Below are 20,275 nucleotides of genomic sequence, written 5' to 3' on the forward strand. Positions count from 1 at the left end.
ACATGTCTAAAACTGGGCATCCTAGTCCTGAGCAGGATGAGTGAGGATACCTGTTCTGCCCAGCAGGTGGGGGACAGGTGGTTCCACAACTTTCTGGCTCTTATTTCTCTGTAATCATCCTGACTTACTTTCCCTTTTTCTCTTCCTCCTACTCTCCTCCTCCCACTTTGTTCCCTATATTAAATGCAATAGAGAATTCAGGGGCTCAGAAAGTGAACTAAATTTTAACAAGCGTTACATTGGGGTTTCAAAATATATAGTTAAGCTTAAAACCCTAAGCTTCCTGATGACACTCTAGTGTCAGTCTGAGTTCAAAATTCTCTTTCTATACCACCCCCTCCACCCACCGCTTTGGTGGGGAGAGAGGTCAGGGGACAGGGAGAGGAGACCAAAGCTGCTGCATCTAGTTCATACTCAGATGCAAAAGGGCCAATTGGGTGAAATGCCTGTTATATCTTACCTTTACCTTCTTTCTATTATTGGCCTATCTAGCTGAACGTTTGTCAAAGTAAGTCCTAGGAAAGGCATACAAAGAAGTGAGGTCAAGGTGGGACACAAAGCAATCCATGGCATGCTGACAGGTGGAGGAGGGAGAGAGAAGGAAATGCAGGCAGCAAACTGGCCAAGGGTGGTCTGCAGCTGTGCACAGAGACCAGGCTCTCCCCACCAACTAGCAAAGTGGCATAGAGGACAACTCTCAAAGTATTCCCAACACATTCTAAGGAATGAGTACACATATTTCCTCCCTAAGGGACTACTTTGAAAATACTCACTTGGAATGATTTATGAAAAGTAGAGTCATTACATGTTAATATTGTTATATAATTATGTTGTTTGTGTTTTGACCTTATGGTCTCATCGCATCCTTAATTCTTTCTCTTTTTTTTTTTAAGATTAATTTTTTTTTTTTTTTTGAGAGGGAGAGTTTGAGCAGGGGGAGGGGGAGAGGGAGAATCTTGAGCAAACTCCTTGCCCAGCGCAGAGCCCGACATGGGGCACAATCCTATGACCCTGAGGTCATGACCTGAGCCGAAATCAAGAGTCAGGCCATTAAGCAACTGATCCAGTCAGACACCCTCATCCTTAATTCTTAAACAGGGCTGGTAAAGAAAAAAAAAACTAACACAGCATTGGCAGAAATTCCCAAATGCAAGACAATATACAAAATTTATGGCTAAGACAGATTTCACAACTAAATTCAGATATAGGTCATACCTCAATTTGAGCTTGCAACGTACTATGAAACAATAAAATAGTCATTAAAGTTCTAAAAAATTCAAGCAAACCAAGGTTGATTCATACATTTTGCCACATTAATTTCTTCCAAAAACCCATGTTGGGTTTTGTCAAGTCTTTCACAGCATGTATTGATAAGATAAGCTGGTTTTCTTTATTTTACCTACTGATGAGGGTTCATTCTATTTCTTAATATTAACCCATCTTTCTATTATGGGCATAAATGCCACCTGGTAATGGGAGGCTATTCACAAAGGCGTATCTACCTTCCATGACACCTGGAAATAAGGCAGACATGCTTATGCCCAGGAGATAGCAACTCATGAAAGAAGACAGTTTCAAGAACAATAAAATGGCCTCAAGAGCCAGACCTGCTCACAGGAGGTTTGCACTGAAAAATTCCCGACAGCCACCAAGAGAACTGGGTCAGTTTCCAGAAGGCATCAAACGGCTCTAAGTAGTATTCAAAATGCCATTAAGTCTATTCAAGAAAATTCTTTTTAAATTCAATGACTCTGCTGAAGGTCATTTATCACAGTAAAAATAAAAAGAAATTACAATTAATAATATCACGCACATCTGTGCAAATTTCGAGCTTCTTCCACAAACAGTTTCTCTCAAGCAACAAGAAGAGCACTCCTTCTTGCTCTTAACCAAAGACAAAGTACAGGCTCAGAGACTTTTTTTTTTTTTTTTTTTTTTTTATTTATGATAGAGAGAGAGAGAGAGAGAGGCAGGAGAAGCAGGCTCCATGCACCGGGAGCCTGATGTGGGATTCGATCCCAGGTCTCCAGGATCACGCCCTGGGCCAAAGGCAGGCGCCAAACCGCTGCGCCACCCAGGGATCCCAGAGACTTTTTTTTTTTAAGGTTTTATTTACTTGAGAGAGAGCACAAGCACGAGCAGGCGGAAGGGCAGAGGGAGAGGAAGAAGCAGACTCCCCTTTGAGCAGGGAGCCCGATGAGGGGCTGTATCAGAGATTCCATGACTGTGGGATCATGACCTGAGCCAAAGGCAGATGCTTAATGGACTGAGCCACCTAGGAGCCCCAGGCTCAGAGACCTTTTATACCAACTTTGTATTTTGAAAAATTCCCAACTTACATAAAATATGAAAAAGTAATATGATGAACACCTGTACACCCTCACCTAGATTTAACACCTTATCACATCTGATTACCAGATTTCTTTCTAGATACACATGCACGCGCGCGCGCACACACACACACACACACACACACTGTTTATGACAGGCGCTGACTCAAATTCAGTGATTTTCTTAAGTAACTTGTCCAACTGTATATAACTTTGGTAAGCAGTGGGCTTCTAGTATTAGAACAGAGAATTCTGACTTAGTGGAGTCTGGGCCACACGGTATAGCAATAGTAATACTGCATACATATAGTTTCATTTTTGTTTATACACTGACCCATTAGAAATCATTTAAACAAGGATGCTTGGGTGGCTCAGCAGTTGAGCATGTGCCTTTGGCTCAGGTCATGATCCCAGGGTCTGAGGATCGAGTCCTGCATAGGGCTCCCTGCGAAGAGCCTGCCTCTCCCTCTATGTCTATGTCTCTGCCTCTCTCTCTGTGTCTCTCATGAATAAATAAATAAAAATCTTTAAAAAAAATCATTTAAACAGATTATGATATAATTTGCAACAGACATTTTTAGTCATTTTTATATAGAAATGGGGGAATTCCCAGTTTCTATGAGAAATCCAAATTAAGTTACTTCATTTTGACCTTCAAAATACTAGAGTTACCTGGGACAAGCTGTACACTCCTGGGCTCTAGTCAAGCTCCTTGAACTTACTCCAAAATCCTAGTAAATTACTCAGCCCCTCTAGGTCTTTGAGTATCTTCATCTGTAAAATGATCACATACTCCCACACTCTCAAAGTCTTGGGTTCTTCCCATCTCAGAAACTTCACATCTGCTCCTCCTTCTGTCTGAAATACTCTTTTTCCCCTATTTCCCTTAAAAGTCCTACTCTTCCTTCAGGCCTTGTAGCATTGTCTCACAAGGGACTTCTCTATCCCCCAGACAAACTCAGACCTGATTATCCCAGCATCAACACCTCTCTTCGGCAGTTATCACAACGAGCAATTGTGTATTTACTGCTCTTGTCTTTCTGAGTCTACCTGGTTCATTGCTATATATCTAGAAACTATGCATACCACATGACAAAGGGTACACTGTATATAAAACTTTTTGTTGGATGAAAAGTAACACTGACTCAAGGGGCTGTGGTGAAGATAACTAAAATAATGCGTGTAAGAGCATGCCTAAATCCAAGTGAACACTATATACATAGTTTTTTTCCTGGCAATATGACGAGAAACTTTTTACAGGAACTTTTCCAAGAGATAACACTCTTACTTTGGATAGAAAGTCTGGGTGATGGATATCAGAAGCAAGACAGACAGATTAAAATATCAGACGGTAGGACAGAGTAGGCTGCCACAGTGCCAGAAGGTAATATACATATGTGGGCAGGATGATTATCTTCAGCCCAAAGTCATCTTCTGCCTTTGCTAGAAAGCTTTATATAGGTCCTCTATCTCAGAGAAATTAATCCTAAAGCAACCAGTAGGTCCACTTGCCAAAAAGAATACTGTAAGGATATACAGACCACAAAAAGTAAAACTGTTTTTATTTGCATACAACATAATCATCTACATGGAAAATCCTATTGTATTTATATAAAACCTATTTGAATTAGGTGCCAAGACACAAGATCAATATACAAAAAACAGTTGTATTTCTTACAATTAGGAATTAAAATGTAAAACTCAATGCCACTTATAACAGCACCAAAAAATAATAAATACTTAGGGATAGATTTCACGAAGATGTGAGACAAAAATACAAAACAAAACAAGACAGACAAACCCAAAATGAGGATATTTTACAAAATACTTGACCATTACTCCTCAAAACTATCAACTGTCAAGACTTGATGTCTAAATGAACTATCCTGGATCTTGGAACAGAAAAAGGATGTGGGTAGAATCACTGATAAAATCTGAATAAAGTCTTTAGTTTAAAGTCTACAGTTCAGCTAAGAATAATATACACCAGTGTTAGTTTCTTAGCTGTAACAAATGTATCATGGAAATGTGTCAACATTAGGGTAAACTGAGTAAGGTCTAAAAGGGAACTCTGTACGCAAAGATAATACTTTGCAACTTTCCCCCCTCATTTTGGTTAGAAATCAACAAGCTGATTCTAAAAGTCATACAGAAATCCAAAGCGACTAAAATAGCAAAACCACTCTGAAAAAAAGATCAAAGTAGGAAGATTTTTATACTACTGACTTTAAGGCTTATTATAAAGCTACAGGAATCTAGAAAGTGTGGTACTGGGGTTAACAAAAACAAAGAAGTCATAGACAAATACATCGACACTACAGAATAGACAAATGAGAAATAGATCCATACCTGTATGTTCAGTTGATTTTGAAAAAGATGCAAAGTCAATGAAGAAAGGATAGTCCTTTCAACAAATAATATCAGAACAGCTTGATAATTATATGCAAAAAAAAAATGAACACCAACTCCTACATTGTGCACCACATGTAAAAATTAACTCTAAATGGGTCACAGAGCCAAATGTAAAACTTTATACTATGAAATTTATGAAAGCAAACATACCAGAAAATCTTTGTGATCCTGAGGCAAAGATTTCTTAGATACAGCATCAAAAGCATAATCCATTTTTAAAATAAGTAAATTGGACTTCGTCAAATTCAGAATATAAGGCCTTCAAAGGACACTCTCAAACAGAATTGGAGGTCTCACATTTCCTCATATTAGAACTTATTGGGGCAGCCCTGGTGGCGCAGCGGTTTAGCGCCACCAGCAGCCCGGGGAGTGATCATGGGGACTGGGGATCAAGTCCTACAGCGGGTACCCTGAATGGAGCCTGCTTCTCCCTCTGCCTGTGTCTCTTTCTCTGTGTGTGTGTGTCTCTCATGAATAAATAAATAAAATTAAAAAAAAAAAAAAGAACTTATTATAAAGGTACCATCATTAAAAAAAAAAGTACAGTCATCAAAAACGTGTGGTCCTGGCATAAAGAAATATACATAGACCAATGGAATAGAGCAGAGAGCCCAGAAACAAAGCCTCAAACATGTGGTTAAATGTTTTTTGACAAATAGTACCAAGATCACTTAATGGGGAAAGGAAGGTGTCATCAACACCAATCCTGGAAAACTGGATGTCCCCATCTAAGACGGTGCTAGGAAAACTGTATATGCACATGCAAAAGAATGAAATTGGATCCTGACCTTGCACTCTATACAAAAATTAACTCAAAATGATAAAGAAGTAAACATAAAACCTACATTGTAAGCTCTAAGAAGAAAATGTAGAAGAGTTCCAGAACATTGGATCTGCAATGATTTCTTGACTATGACCCCAAAAGCAGAGGCAACAAATGTAAAAACAGATAAACTGGACATCAAAATTTAAAATTTCTGTGCAGAGGATATAATCAACAAAGTGAAAGGCAACCTACAGAATGGGAGAAAACTGCATATTATATATCTGATAAAGGGTTAATATCCAGAATACAAAGAGAACTCCTATGACTTAACAACAACAAAAAAAATCACCTGATTAAAAACAGGGCAAAGGCCTCAGACTATTTCTCTAAAGATACGCAAAAAGCCAAAAGGCACAGGAAAGACTGCTAACTCTGGGAAATAGACTGCTAACTCTGGGAAACGAACTAGGGGTGGTAGAAGGGGAGGAGGGCGGGGGGTGGGAGTGAATGGGTGACGGGCACTGGGGGTTATTCTGTATGTTAGTAAATTGAACACCAACAAAAGGCACAGGAAAAGAGGCTCAACGTTATTACTCAGGGAAATGCAAATCAAAACCAGGATGAAGAAGCATTTTACTCCCTTTAGGACAGCTATGATCACAAAAACAGGAAATAACAAGTGTTGGCAAGGACACAGAGAAAACTGGAATCCTTGTCCACTGCTGGTGGGAATGCAACATTGGGACAGCTACTGTGGAAAATAGTATGATGGTTCCTCGAAAAATTTTAAATTTAGTTACCATGTGATTCAGCAATTCTACTTCCTTTTTTTTAACCTATTCTACTTCTGAGTATATACCCAAAAGAACTAAAGCAAAGCCTTGAAGAGGTATTTCATACCATTATTCAAAATAGCCAAGAGGTGGAAATAACCCAAGTGTCCATCAACAGATGAATGGATATACAAAATGTGGTATACACACACAATGGAATATTACTCAGCCTTAAAATGGAAGGAAATTCTCACACATGCTGCAACATGAATGAACCTTGAGAACATTAACATTACACTAAACAAAATAAGCCAGATAACAAATATTGTTCGATTCCACTTATGTGAGGTATCTAGAGTAGTCAAATTCATAGAAATAAACAGTAAAATGGTAGTTTCTAGAGACTGGAGAGAGGGGGACATGGGGAGTTGTTTAGTAAGTGTAGTGTTTCAATTTTATAAGCTCAAGTTCTGGAGACTGGTTGTACAGCAATGTGAATATACTTAAAGCCACAAAACTGTAAAATTAAAAATGGTAAAGATGCCAAAATTTATGTTCTGTGGATTTTACTACAATTAAAGAAAAAGGCATTCTTACAAGAGTAGAATGAGGGAAAATATTTGCAAATTATACATTTGAAAAAGAACTTATATTCATAATTTGTAAAGGGCTCTCAAAACCCAGTAAGAAATTATAATTTAACAGACATGTTAAATTAAATAGACTGACCACACCAAGTGTTGGTAAGAATATGGAACAACAATATAGAACAACTGGAATGTGTCTATACTGCTAGTAGAACTATAAAAGAGTACAAATACTTTGGAAAGCAGTTTGGCAATGTATTGAAAAGTTGAATATACACTAACTTATGACTCAGGTATTTCACAGCTAAATATTTGTCCAGAAAATATGAAAATATATGTACAATGTACCTAAATGTTTTATAGCAGTTTTATTTGTAATAGCCCCAAACGGCAAACAACCCGACCGTCTGTCAATAAGGGTATAAACTAAAAAAAAATAAATAAAAAAAAAAATAAGGGTATAAACTAAATGTGGTGCAGAGCCATAGAATGGAATGCTACTCAGTAATAAAAATGAATGATATGTGCAACATCTCAAAATAACCAGGCTGAGTAAAAAAAAAAACCACCACACACACACACACGCACACATATATGTGTATATATGTATGTATACACATATATATACACACACTAACACAACAGAGGATCCCACTTATATAAAATCCTAGAAAATGCAAACTAATCTCTAGTTAACAAAAAGCAGTTCCTTGGTCCCCTGGGACCAAAGGGGAGAGAAAGGGACCACAAAAGGGAACAAGAACAATTTGGGGAATGACCTATATGCTGGTATCTTGATTGTGGCGATGGCTTCACAGGTGCAGACATGTGTCAAACATTAAATTTTATAATTTAAACTTGTGCAGTTTATGCTAATCATATCTCAATAAATCTTCTTTTAAAAAGAAACAAATCCTACCAAAGAACAACATGCCTAACACATTTCTCCCCAGACCACAGGATTATTAATAAGGTCCTTTCAGTTTAAAACCTCTACATTTCAAATGGCACATAAGGAGTGACCCAGGGGGTACTCTTACAATCTCTACAGAGAGTGGAAAATGTGAATAAATCATTAATAAGGATTTCATAATGGCACTTTTAAAAAGTGAAGAATTACACAGAAGGGATAAAATACTTAGAATATACAGTGTCTCATGTATAACTTTCATTAGTAAAAAATTAATTTTGTAGATCTCTCTGGTGATCAAAAAGCATGTGAACTATGGCTATTTACTCCTATAAAAAGAGAGCCTGATTAACAGTAGTAATGTTAGATCTATCTAAAAAGTAAGTTAATCTGTTTAAAATTCAGAATAAATGATATTTATGGTTCAACAAGTTACTTTCTCTTCCCAATGACTGTAAGTTTGAGAGCACAATTTCATATTTTAAAGTCCAAATTCAGTGAAAGTTAGGGACTACTATCTGTACTGTAACATCTAATTAAATACACAAAAAAATTGAAAGATTTGAAATGAGAGCCTACAACAAAACACCATGTCTGTCAGTAAAAAGTGGGAGGAAAGATTCAGAGCGCAGTGTGAAAATGCAGTCCATGCCTGTACTGACAACCTTTTACTGCTCCCTTCATCCTATCTAGTTATGAATCTCGCAGAAATGAGGGCTATGGTTTGTAGAATACTGAAATGTTTTGCTGTTAGCCATTTCTGTACCAATAACTCCCCAAAAATGTTTCTTAACCTAAACAGAAATGAAGCTAATATCTAGTCAGGAGATCTGGATTCTAACTCTGATTTGACTAGATATTAAGCTGTCTGACACTGGTTAAGTCACTTTATTTCCATTTCCATTTCTTCTCATTAAAACGAAAAGCTAGTGTACACATATGTACTAATTCTAATTATCAGGCTAAGAGCAAAGGGTAGGCGATTTGCAGAAAGCTGGGCTGTATTCAGGCCAACTCGCCAATCACTCAATGCAGGAAGTTTTTAATGAGCAGTCTCTGTCTCCCAGAAACTGTCAGATGCATGAGACTCAAAGATTAATAAGTAGTTTGGTCTCCACTAAAAGGGAGTATTAAAAAGATGAAAAGAAAAAAGTTCCTGCCTTTGAAGAACGGACACTGTAACGGGTGAAACCACTAACACACAATGAACTGGAACTCCAAAACACAGCGAGTCGGATACCCTGAGCGAGGAAAGTTCACGCGTGATGGACGCACTAGAGAGGAAACACCACTGTAGGCTCACCAGCCCAATCTGTCATGTATTAGCAAGATCTGTCATGTATACAGAAAACCACCCTCCACTGGGACAAGTAAAATCCAGGAGGCCAGACGATAAGTGAGTCTAACCTAAGTATCTCAATAACTGTAATCCACAACTACAGATAACTATACCTCAAGGACAGTCTATGCCAATTTTAGTGGAATTTTTAAAGAACAGAAACACAAAAATTTGACATAGTTTTATCTCCAATGACTACAAATGGTATTTCTGTAGGACTCTAAAACAGATCTATTTTTCCCTAAAACTTTATTTCAATTTTGTCTTGATTTTGGTATTCGCTTTGGCAGAAAACATTGATAGTTATGATTTACTACCTGTATGCTTATTCTACTATACTTTAATTTAAAAAATTAATTACTTTGCAGGCAAAATGCAGGCAAAAGTATTATAAGTACATAAAGATTAACATTTAACCAAAAGTCACTAGAACCTTCCATCTAAAGCAGGAATTTTTTTTAGCATTAAAAAAGAAAAAAGAGAGGAGAGTGTGTGTGTGTCCGTGTGCGCACGAGTGCACAGAGGAGAGGTGGGATGGGACAATTCCTTCCAGATTTCTTAGTGAGGTACTTACAGTGCTGATCACAATCAACTCTGGCAAACACTACTTGATTTTCATTTGGATATTCTTCCTTAATGACATTTGAAGCTTCCTCAAAAATTGGATGCAACATTTGGCTGAAACGACACCTATACACAAAGAAGGATACCAATTAAACTGAGAAGCGGAAGCAATAAAATCTTATTTCAGTTATCATCGATTGATATGTTGTATATGTACAATAAAGAGCTTCTGAGACAATTGCATAGTTGATGTAGTCATGGCACTGGATGTCATTCATTGAAGATGAAGACAGTTTTGAATTCAAAGACTACTCCAATTCAAAGACTGTACAAGTAAAAGATTTTGGTTTTTTGTACCTTAAGAAAATGGCCAATATTATAAAGCACACAGCTAAGGATCTCTCACAGAGACCAAGAAACAAGTCTGAAATAAGCCCTCTACGATGGATCCACCTGGACTTGCAACTCCTAAGACTTGGGCATTTATAAAAGAAATTAGCTTTCTCTAAATAATGAACATATTTTTAGACTACTATACAGAATCTTTAAGATGGTAAATTTATTGCAAATACTAGTCTGATTCACTTGACTAGGTCAGCCAAATCTCACAGCAAGTTAGCATACTAAGTAAGTTGCATGACAAGAATATATAGTATATAATATAATGTGCCCTGTCAAAATTTACCCCTGGTTAAAATAGGCTTTCATATCTATAAATGTATTAAATATATTAAGTTCAGGAGCAAAAACATTAAATTCCTAAACAAGACTTCCTATTCACATTTCCTTTGTCGTTTCTGATTGTTTGTTTATACTTTTACAAAGGAGCACAAGCCCTACGGTATTCTAGAAACTTGATACTTCTTTTTTTTGTTTTGTTTTTGTTTTTGTTTTTGTTTTTTGAAACTTGATACTTCTAATTTTTTTTTTTTTTTAATTCTGATTGTCTCTTAAGCAGGCCAACTACCTCAGAACTATGCTGTAGGTCATTAAAGGGACCTGATAAGAAAGAGAAGAAGAATCAGAATCAGCACACAGCCAGCTGGGTTAGAATAGTCATTCTTATATGAAAAAGGTACTGAGTATTTGCTAACAAACAAAACAAAACTATAATTGCTCCTACTGCTTCCAGAGGCCTTTTCCACCAAGAAATTTACTTCAATGAAGCCTGTGAACTCTTTTATCCGCAGGTGATTAGGTCATACATATTAACTATAATGCAACAAAAGTCTGATAAAGCCTATGAAAGGTTATAAACTCTATGCTTCCTCCCTATTTCTTTTTTTGTAGGTAACTTCCTCTAGCCCACTCACCTGACTTCCTAAGGAGATGTCCTAGAACATATCAAGGAGACACAATCTGTATCTTCAATCTCTTGCTCTCAAGTGGCTCATTCCTCTTTTATCATTCTTAAATCTCTCCCATCTGGGATAGGTGGGTGGGGTCTGTGGACATCAGGGACCGTGTCTTATTTGACTATGTATTCTAATAAGCATTTCAATATATGTCTGTTAAATGATTAAACTGATAGAATGGAGAAACAGGAAAGGCTAGGTCCACAAGGTTTTAGTTTCTTTTTTTCCTTTTTTTTTTGAGAGAGAGAGAGAGAGAAAGGGAGAGAGACAATCCTAAGCAGGTAAGCAGGTTCCATGCCCAGTGCAGAGCCTGACATGGGGCTCAACCTCATGACCCAGAGATCATGACCTGAGCCGAAACCAAGAGTCAGACAACTTAACCAACTGAGTCGCCCAGGCACCCCAAGTCTGTAGGTTTTTAAAGTTTGCTGAAAATAGGGTGCTGGAGGCCAGGGGAGGCAAAGGATAGGAACCGAGGAATGGTTTCTTGAAGAATTAGGATATGGCCTAGTAAAGAATTAGTGGACAGGCTCTGGGCTTAAGGGCAAGGTAAAGACATTACATAAGAGGCACCTTCTTTCTGGATTGTCCAGTTTGCTGCCCAGTAAGCATTTAAGTACAGGTTCATGTTTAAAACAGGATCTATTTTAATACCAGAAGGTGAATGGGAAATATGAAATAAAAGCTCAACCACAATATTATCATACTTTCATACACATGTATCCACACATATGAAAGTTATATTTATAAAAGTAAGATAACAAAAGCAATAAATTAAAAGGAAGGATCATCTGAATCCAATCTCCAATCTAGTGCTTGAATCTACCCTTCACAAATCAACCAAATGGGTAACAGTCTTTGCAGGGACAACTGGGAGTATTTACTAGTGTACTTACTAGTATGACCTAGTAGGGTGGAAAAAAATAAGCTTTGGAGTTAGACATACCTGAGCTTAAATCCCAGTTCCACCACTTACTAGCCGTATGACCTTTCTGAGCCTCAATTTCCTCAACCTAAAATGGAAATTATAATACCTACCTGCAGGGTAGTTCTGAGCATTAAAAACAATGTACATAAAGAGCCTGGTACATAAAAGCATTATTAAGTACCTACTATGGTTCATCACTCTCCAAGCCATATTAGTATTTTTAGGCAGCTCTATTAGAGAATTTTCCCTTAAGCTGTGCCACATTCATAACTTCCAGACACAACTCAGAATCTAGCCTTTGCGGCCACAAGTATAAACCTATGTCTTATGGTCAATTACCTAAGATTTTTTTCAGTTGAATAAAAGAGTACTAATTCACGAACAACTCAAGGTGTTCTTTGGATAATGTTTTCCCAAATAACTACAATTAGTCCACATATCCAATTTAGCTTTTGTGACAAGGTCAGTGGCACATTCTATTTCTCTTTCTTACAACACACAAAATTCCCTCAATCAAGAGAATTGCGTTCTAGTTTTAACTCTGCCACAACTCTGTCAGGTAACCTTGGGAAGCCACTTTACTCCTCTGGGTCTCAGTTTTATTTTTAAAGTGGATTGGACTAGATATCTTAAACCCAATTTTGTGGCTACTGTTACATGTGGACAATCCCAATGTACCTTGGAAAATGCTACCTTGGTTATACATTTTAGAAATGGCATTTTCTCTGTGTATCTTCAACATTTTACTGATATTACTTAAATATCTATACTATACATCATTCATTCAGTATATATCTAATATGTACTTATCTGCCAAGTACTATGCAGAATACCTGGAGATTAATGCTGAAAAAAGATAGATATGGTAACTTTTCATAAAGCTAAGGCTGTAGTAGGTAACAACAAAACTACAGCATACAAGTGTTATGATGTGCTAAGTGAGTAGTGTCATGGGAAGATAGAAAAAAGAGTTGGAATAGGGTGAGAATATTGATGTAGGAGGGTGAATTAGAGAAAACAGCATCTAATCTAAGACTTGAAAGATGTTTAAGACTTAACTATATAAATAAATGGGTGAGAGAAGAGTGACCCAATCAAGCAGAGAAAGTATCATGACTAAAGGCCCAGTGATGAAAGAGTAGAGAATATCGCAGAAACCGAAAGACTTTCAGTACAACTGGAACATAATGTGGGAGTGGAGAGAGGCAAGACATACGGATGTAGAGGTATGGTAACTTTAGGTCTGAAGTCACTAGGGGCTTTCTAGACCAAGGTAAGGGACTTCAGACCTAAAGTTAATGGAACACCATTTAAGGGTTTTAAGAGGAGATATAACCCTATTCAGTATGCACTTTAGGTAGACCACTCTGGCTTACTTTAAAGAGAACAGAATGAGACACATAAGACATGAGGCACAGAAAATTAATTAGGAGACTGTCACAGGAATCTAGGTAAATTGGACTGTGGCCTAAACTAAGGAGGTAACAACTACCAGGCAATAAACCTCAAAGGGTCTACCAGGCAATAAGCCTCAAAGGGTCAAATAAGATACAGATTATCAGGGAATAAGGATTATGTGAGAGTTTCAAAACTTCTCTCCAGCTCAAGTTCCCTTCTACCTATCACCATGTCACATTCTTTAACATCTACTACATGTTACGCAGTGGTTTTAGATGCCAGGAATGTTCAGTAAGACATTTTATCTGCTCTCAATGTTGGTCTGCACAAGTATAAAAGATAAAATAATGTAGTAAGAATAAGAAAGTGGTATCCGGTACTATATGACACAAAAGACAAGAATCTGATTCAGACAGGGGAAGGAGTAAAGGCTTCCTAGAAGTAATAGATGATATATGTTTAAAAAGTATCAATATTATTTTTCCTTCTAAACTTGCCACACCCACATCCTCACCTCCAAACACTGCCCTACTTCCTCAGTCAGGAAAAATACAGAACTGCAATATATACTCCTGTGGGGCGGGGCAGGGGGTGGGAGGCTTAGATTTGAGTTTTTGTAACTGCTTTTAAGATGTGGAATAGTAGAATCAGATACATTTTTCTCTTAAAACACAAATAATCATGAAATTAAGCTGCTCCCTTTGTGACTGAACCTTAATTTTGTATATGAAATATTGTCTCACATAAGAAAAAAAGGCTTTCCCCTTCCCCCTTTCTAGCAAAGAAAAATTCACACATAGCAAGATAAAAGAAAAAAACTAAATGATGCAACTTCATTCTCCCTACCCCAAGAAACAAAAACAAAAATAAGACTCTTACTTACCAGTCAGCATAAAAATTTACTAAAGCAACATCAGCATTATCTGAAATTGAAAAACAAAACCAAACAATCTAAGTTAATTGTGTCCACATAACTGGCATAATCAAAGATATGGTTTTCATCATGGTCTTTTTCCCATTTATGTAAAGGTCCACTAAAAACACACAATAACAATTAAGTTACCTCTCATTCAGAAACCCATATACAGAGTCATGGACAGGTAATATAATTTGTGTGAATCCCTGATCCTTTTCTCTATATCCTCCATTTTTATACCTTCATTGAATGAATATAAAACAAAAGGGGAATCAAATCCAGATCAGGAAAGTAAACTATTAAATAGCCTATTCTCATTAAAAAATATTAAATAGGAGCAGCCCCGGTGGTGCAGCGGTTTAGCGCCGCCTGCAGCCTCGGGTGTGATCCTGGAGACCCGGGATCGAGTCCCACATCGGGCTTCCTGCATGAGCCTGCTTCTCCCTCTGCCTGTGTCTCTGCCTCTCTCTTCGCTCTCTCTGAATGAATAAATAAAGAAATCTTTTAAAAAAATATATTAAATAGGGGATCCCTGGGTGGCGCAGCGGTTTGGCGCCTGCCTTTGGCCCAGGGCACGATCCTGGAGATCCGGGATCGAATCCCACGTCAGGCTCCTGGTGCATGGAGCCTGCTTCTCCCTCTGCCTGTGTCTCTGCCTCTCTCTCTCTCTCTCTCTCTCTCTGTGTGTGACTATAATAAATAAAAATTTTAAAAAAATATTAAATAGCCTACTTTCATTAAAAGTGAAGTGAAATGATCTTGATTTTATCTTTTTTTTTTTTTTTTAAGAGAGAGCATGAGTATGAGTGGGGATGGGGGTGCAGAGGGAGTAGGAGAGAAAGAATCTTAAGCAGGCCCCAAAGCAGGGCTCGGACCCACAATCCCAAGTTGAAATCAAGACTCAGAAGCTAAAATGACTGAGCAACCCAGGCAACCCTTAATAACCCATTTTTTTATCTCCTATGAGTAACTGAGAACTGGCTGTGCAAGAACATTCTATTTCACAAAAAAGACCTGTGTAATTAAGCTATTTCTAAAGTTCAGATGTCTCTCCTAGTTGCAACAAGTAAACTACAACTAATAATGTTGCATAACATGCACATTTTCTGGTTCTTATCCATTAAAGAGCTCTTCTTTGTTATAAAAATAAAGTATCATTTACATATGAGAATGTGAAGTCAAGAGAAAGATACCTTTGTTTCTTTTGCCTAAACTTCATACATAAACTCAAGTACTCATAAAAATAAAGCATAGAGATATTCTAGAATTTGAAAAATGAAAGGAGAATGATTTGTGAGTTTCAGTTCCCTTCTTCTTTTTTTACTCTCGAAGCACTTTTTATACACTTACTTCTTCAATCTGAAGCAGTGGTTCACCAACTGTACTCTCTGGACCAGAAGCAGGAGCAGCAGGTAGAAATTTACAGAAATGCAAATTCTCAGCTGGGGTCTACTGTTTCTGTTAGAAACTTGGAACCAGACTTAGCAGTACAGATATTAATAAGTCCTCCAGGTGACTCATGCATGCTAAAGGTTATATAGAACCATTGCTCTAAAGAGATCCCATAATGTGGGACAGACTTTTTAGCATTTAAAACCAGTTCCAAGAACACAAAACAGTATATGATGCTCAATGAATAACTCCTTTTACTCTTAACATTTTTCATTTTGTTCCGCTCAAACCAGTGGATGAAATGGAGTGCTTTTTAAAAAGCAGCAGCAAGAAATCATTTATGCGTTGTACATTTTCTTAAATCTCCTAAATTAAGATTTTCTATCAACCATGTGTTCACCTTCCTTCTACTACTTTTAAAAACAGAAATGTTTTTCCCAAGTTAGCTTTATCCATATTCGCACTGTCAGCAAAGCATTCAGTAAAATATTTACTTAACTTAATGAGCCAATGACAATAAAAGAGATCAGAGGGGGTGAATTAATTAAAAGTTTAAAAAGACAAAAGATTTCTAGACTATGTCCTAAGATCATTTAGTAACACAGTTCCCACTGTGTGAACATTTATTATTGCACAGTGGGACCTGCTGACCTGTAAGTAAGCTCTTGCAAAAATACTTTATGAATTGTTAACAGTAGTACTTAAGACAAGGCAAAGAAATAAAACAAGACCAAAAGTTTATTTGTAACACAGGAAAGGAGACTTACACATTTTAAGAAATCTTACTAAAAATCAAAACCAAAAGTGCTTTGTTAATTCAGGAAACCATGAAGCTAATCAGAATGCCAGCTCCTCAACTGTTCTCGTAATTGAGATTTAACTTTGTTTTTGTATATAAACCAGCTCTTTTAAAAAAAAAAGTGTTCTTTAAAAATATCGAGGTACTTACTTAAAATGTCATCTATATTCTCTGTATCAAGACTTGTTATTTCGGTTGTTACAGGAGTAAAAACCCAGGTTACCTGGAAATTTTAAAAATGCAAAATTAATAAGTGTTTCCATAAAAGGCAAGTAATACAGAAAGGCTAATAAAAAGAAAATTTATTAATTAAGTTGGTTCCACTTGTTATTTACAAAATCATTCATCAACTGGTTTTAATTTTTATTATCTTATTATTCTTACCCTTAGCTAGATCAATAAAATAGAAGTACTAACTTCTGAAGCCTAGAAACTCATCAAATAAGACTTCCTATATTTCCAAATACACAAAAGCGATTGTTTTTAAACAATTAAGAAATTAAGAATTAATTCATTCTTTTAAATTAATATTTCAACAACTTTATAGTGCAACAAGAAAAAATTTACTGGATTATTATCAATTCGGAAAGAATACAAAACCAAAGCTAAGTTTGCTGACTCTATCCCTACCATGTTTCTCAGATAAAACAAAATAATAAAGAGAAGAATTAAAGAAAGATTTTTCAAGTTGTGAACCAAAAGCCTCTCCTGCCTCATCTCACATTTTGGTGATAACGATGTGCTCAGTGAGAGACTATTAAAGAGGCTATTAAAATACAAATTTTCTACTTCCAAAATATTGAACCCAAATTTCATCAAAGAAAATATTAGCTTGCCATCCGCAAAATAAAATAGACTACTTTAGCAACTGTTCACTTAGTTCAAAACGTAATCCTTGGTGTAGTTTCAGGCACCATCTTTAACACCCTATGTGTTTATGGAAATCTATTCACTGGACCATGGCAATGGAGTGACAATGAACGTCAGGCCCTGATGAGGTAGGGAAGACTACTCCTTGCCCACCCATTTCACAGACACTTTAGTAGTTAAACCCAAAAAGTTTTTACTTTACCAACAATTCAATTTCTGAATGGTATAAAGAGCCATGTTGATGCTGGCAAGTAAACAAGCCCAAATATTTGAAATATTTCTATTAACTTATTATTTTCTTAGGAAAAGCCAAATAGCACTAGTCTTATTTTCAAGTTACCATAATCATGCACCCAAAGGTGGATTACTATTTCTGCTAGCAACCAATAAGTTATAACCTGCTAAAAGCAAATTAAGATGTTAAAAATATCCGAATATTTGACATATATAACTAATCTCATTATTTTTAACACCCTAATCATTAACTGGAAAGATGAGACTTCTCTCACTAGTCCTATTCCCTCACTAATCCATATCACAATCAACAGATCCTTCCCTCATCAGTGTATGACCAGCTCTTGACAACTGTGCAATCTGTTGAAAGATTAACTGAGGCATATTAAAAATCTTAAGAGTTCATCTGAGCAAAAATCAATGTGAATCAGGCAGCATCCAATCTAACAGAGAGAAATGGAGCTCCAAGGACTTGTATAAAATAAAGGCATTAGTGAGCAGGAAAACAGAAGTTTTTATTAGACAAAAAAAAAAAAAAAAAAGTGGGTTAATTACTGCAAAGTCACTTTCCTTTTGGGGATGGCAGGGTATCTATGAGGCATTATTACCGAACTATAGCAGATCAGGCATTTCCTGGTTGACTGGTTTGAAATTCCATTTCTGGGAAAGCCAAAACTGTAATTAAGCCTTAGTTTGGTAACATGGGGCTTAAATAAGTAACTATTTGGGCCCTGTTGTTTTGTTTTTAACAAAGCCAATTACACTGATACAAGATTTCAGAGTGAATTGTGCTGAAAAATTCAAGAAGGTGATATAAAAATATTATCATAAAGCAACAAAGTTGGTCATTATCAAAAGTCAAGTCATCAAATAACCTGGCAGTCGTTTATGGAGCATCTACTAGATACTGAGGGCACAAATGCATAAGGCATGGCATGCTCTACCTTGAAGAGCTCTCCAAATAGTGGTGAGAAGGAGTGGAGAAAAATGTCAAATACAGATAACCGTCTTCAGTTATATAATCTAAGGAAGCCCACTTTTGAAGAGTTAGTCATCATCCATCAAAGCATGTTTACAGAGAAGTATATTCTAAATTTAACTGCTTTTGACTCTGAAATATTTACATGGCAAAAATATTTACATGCCAGATGATAACAAAAGCAAGGCAACAATCAAATTTGGCTGCATTAAATACCTGTTAGTACAAAGACATCATGCTGGCCAGCCTGGGTGGCTCAGCGGTTTAGCGCCACCTTCAGCCCAGGGCCTGATCCAGGGGGCCCGGGATCGCATTGGGCTCCCTGCATGGAGCCTGCTACTCCCTCTGCCTGTGTCTCTGCCTCTCTCTCTCTCTCTCTCTCTCTCTCTCTCTCTGTGTGTCTCTCATGAATAAATAAATAAAATCTTAAAAAAAAAAAAAAATCATGCTAATAAGCACGCAACTGACAAGCCGCATTCAGCTAACAGTTGTGTTGAAGAGGCCCAAAGCAAGAAAATGGTCTCTGACCCAATCTTCTCTCCACCCTGTAGGGTGTAAAAGAGGTGTTTTACCATTAACATTTTTATTAATATGCAGTATAAAGGGAAAGACAGGTTGTTTATTTAAATTGTTAGCAAGCTCCACTAGTCTGACAAATTGTTTTTTTTTTTTCATGTCAGCCCTAAGCCTAAACAAAATCCTCCCAGGGAAACATCTTTATGTGTCAAATGCTTTAGTGCTTAAGTAAAATAAAGATAAAATAAAGACAAGTAGCTCTAGACCAGGAAGAGAGGGAGCATAATCATTCATTTTTTTAAATTAAGACTTAAAGTAAACTTTTAAATTTATTTTATTTAAAAGAAACAACAAAAACCTACAAAGACATTTGAATAGAAGATGTTAACAGACATGGAGAATTTTAGCCTTTAATGATGGAATATTTAGACAACATATGTAAATATACAGATGTAAACTTATGGTATTTTGTAAGTTGGTCATTCTCTTCAGTTCATTAGCTCTTTTTCTTGCCAAGAAAACTGAAAAGCATCTCTAATCATCTACAAGTCAGTAGATAATTATACCCACATGCATTTTTTTGTACCAAATATTAAACATTTCAGTCTGAGGGGCAGCCCCAGTGGCACAGCGGTTTGGCGCCGCCTGCAGCCCGGGGTGTGATCCTGGAGACCTGGGATCGAGTCCCACATCGGGCTTCCTGCATGAGCCTGCTTCTCCCTCTGCCTGTGTCTCAGCCTCTCTCTCGCCCTCTCTGAATGAATAAATAAATAAATCTTTAAAAAAAATTTTTCAGTCTGAGATGTGTCAAGTAATGTGATCTTATATAAAATGCACATAAAAAATAAATAAAAAATAAAAAGCACATGAGTGAAATGGCAAATACTGTACCCTAATTCACTAAAAAAATAAAGTGACAGACTAGCTTTAAATAGGAGCTTCTTCAACAAGTAAAGAATATTTTCTTCCATTAGAAGGGTTTTTTTTAATTGAGCTATCTTTGAGCACTAAAAAACTTTATCTCCTTAAACTTCCCTGTATCCTCCATGACCACCTAACTGGATGGTGATGCCATGTGCCAGCTCTTATTTCCACAGCATTTCTGAAGTCACCCAGAAGCCAGTTGCTTTTCCCAAAGCACCACCTACAATTTTTCTGCTTTCCCTTTTCTCTTTTTTATAAAAGATTTACTCATTTTAAAGAGAGA

General features: G+C 36.8%; 1 protein-coding gene across 4 annotated transcripts in view; it reads right to left on the reverse strand.

Annotated features, from left to right (window-relative positions):
* The window catches only part of ERP44 (endoplasmic reticulum protein 44), a 94,380-nt gene that overhangs the window by 41,997 nt on the left and 32,108 nt on the right, over window positions 1-20,275 (reverse strand). For all 4 annotated transcript variants that reach the window (XM_038552933.1, XM_038552934.1, XM_038552935.1 and 1 more), the window contains exons 2-4: window positions 16,620-16,692; window positions 14,246-14,285; window positions 9,692-9,807 (exon numbers count right to left, since the gene is read on the reverse strand). In XM_038552933.1, the coding sequence (XP_038408861.1) occupies window positions 9,692-9,807; window positions 14,246-14,285; window positions 16,620-16,692 (229 nt within the window). The remainder of the gene's footprint in view (window positions 1-9,691; window positions 9,808-14,245; window positions 14,286-16,619; window positions 16,693-20,275) is intronic.

The sequence above is a fragment of the Canis lupus genome, chromosome 11 (assembly GCF_011100685.1).
Source record: "Canis lupus familiaris isolate Mischka breed German Shepherd chromosome 11, alternate assembly UU_Cfam_GSD_1.0, whole genome shotgun sequence".
NCBI classification, from domain to species: Eukaryota; Metazoa; Chordata; class Mammalia; order Carnivora; family Canidae; genus Canis; species Canis lupus.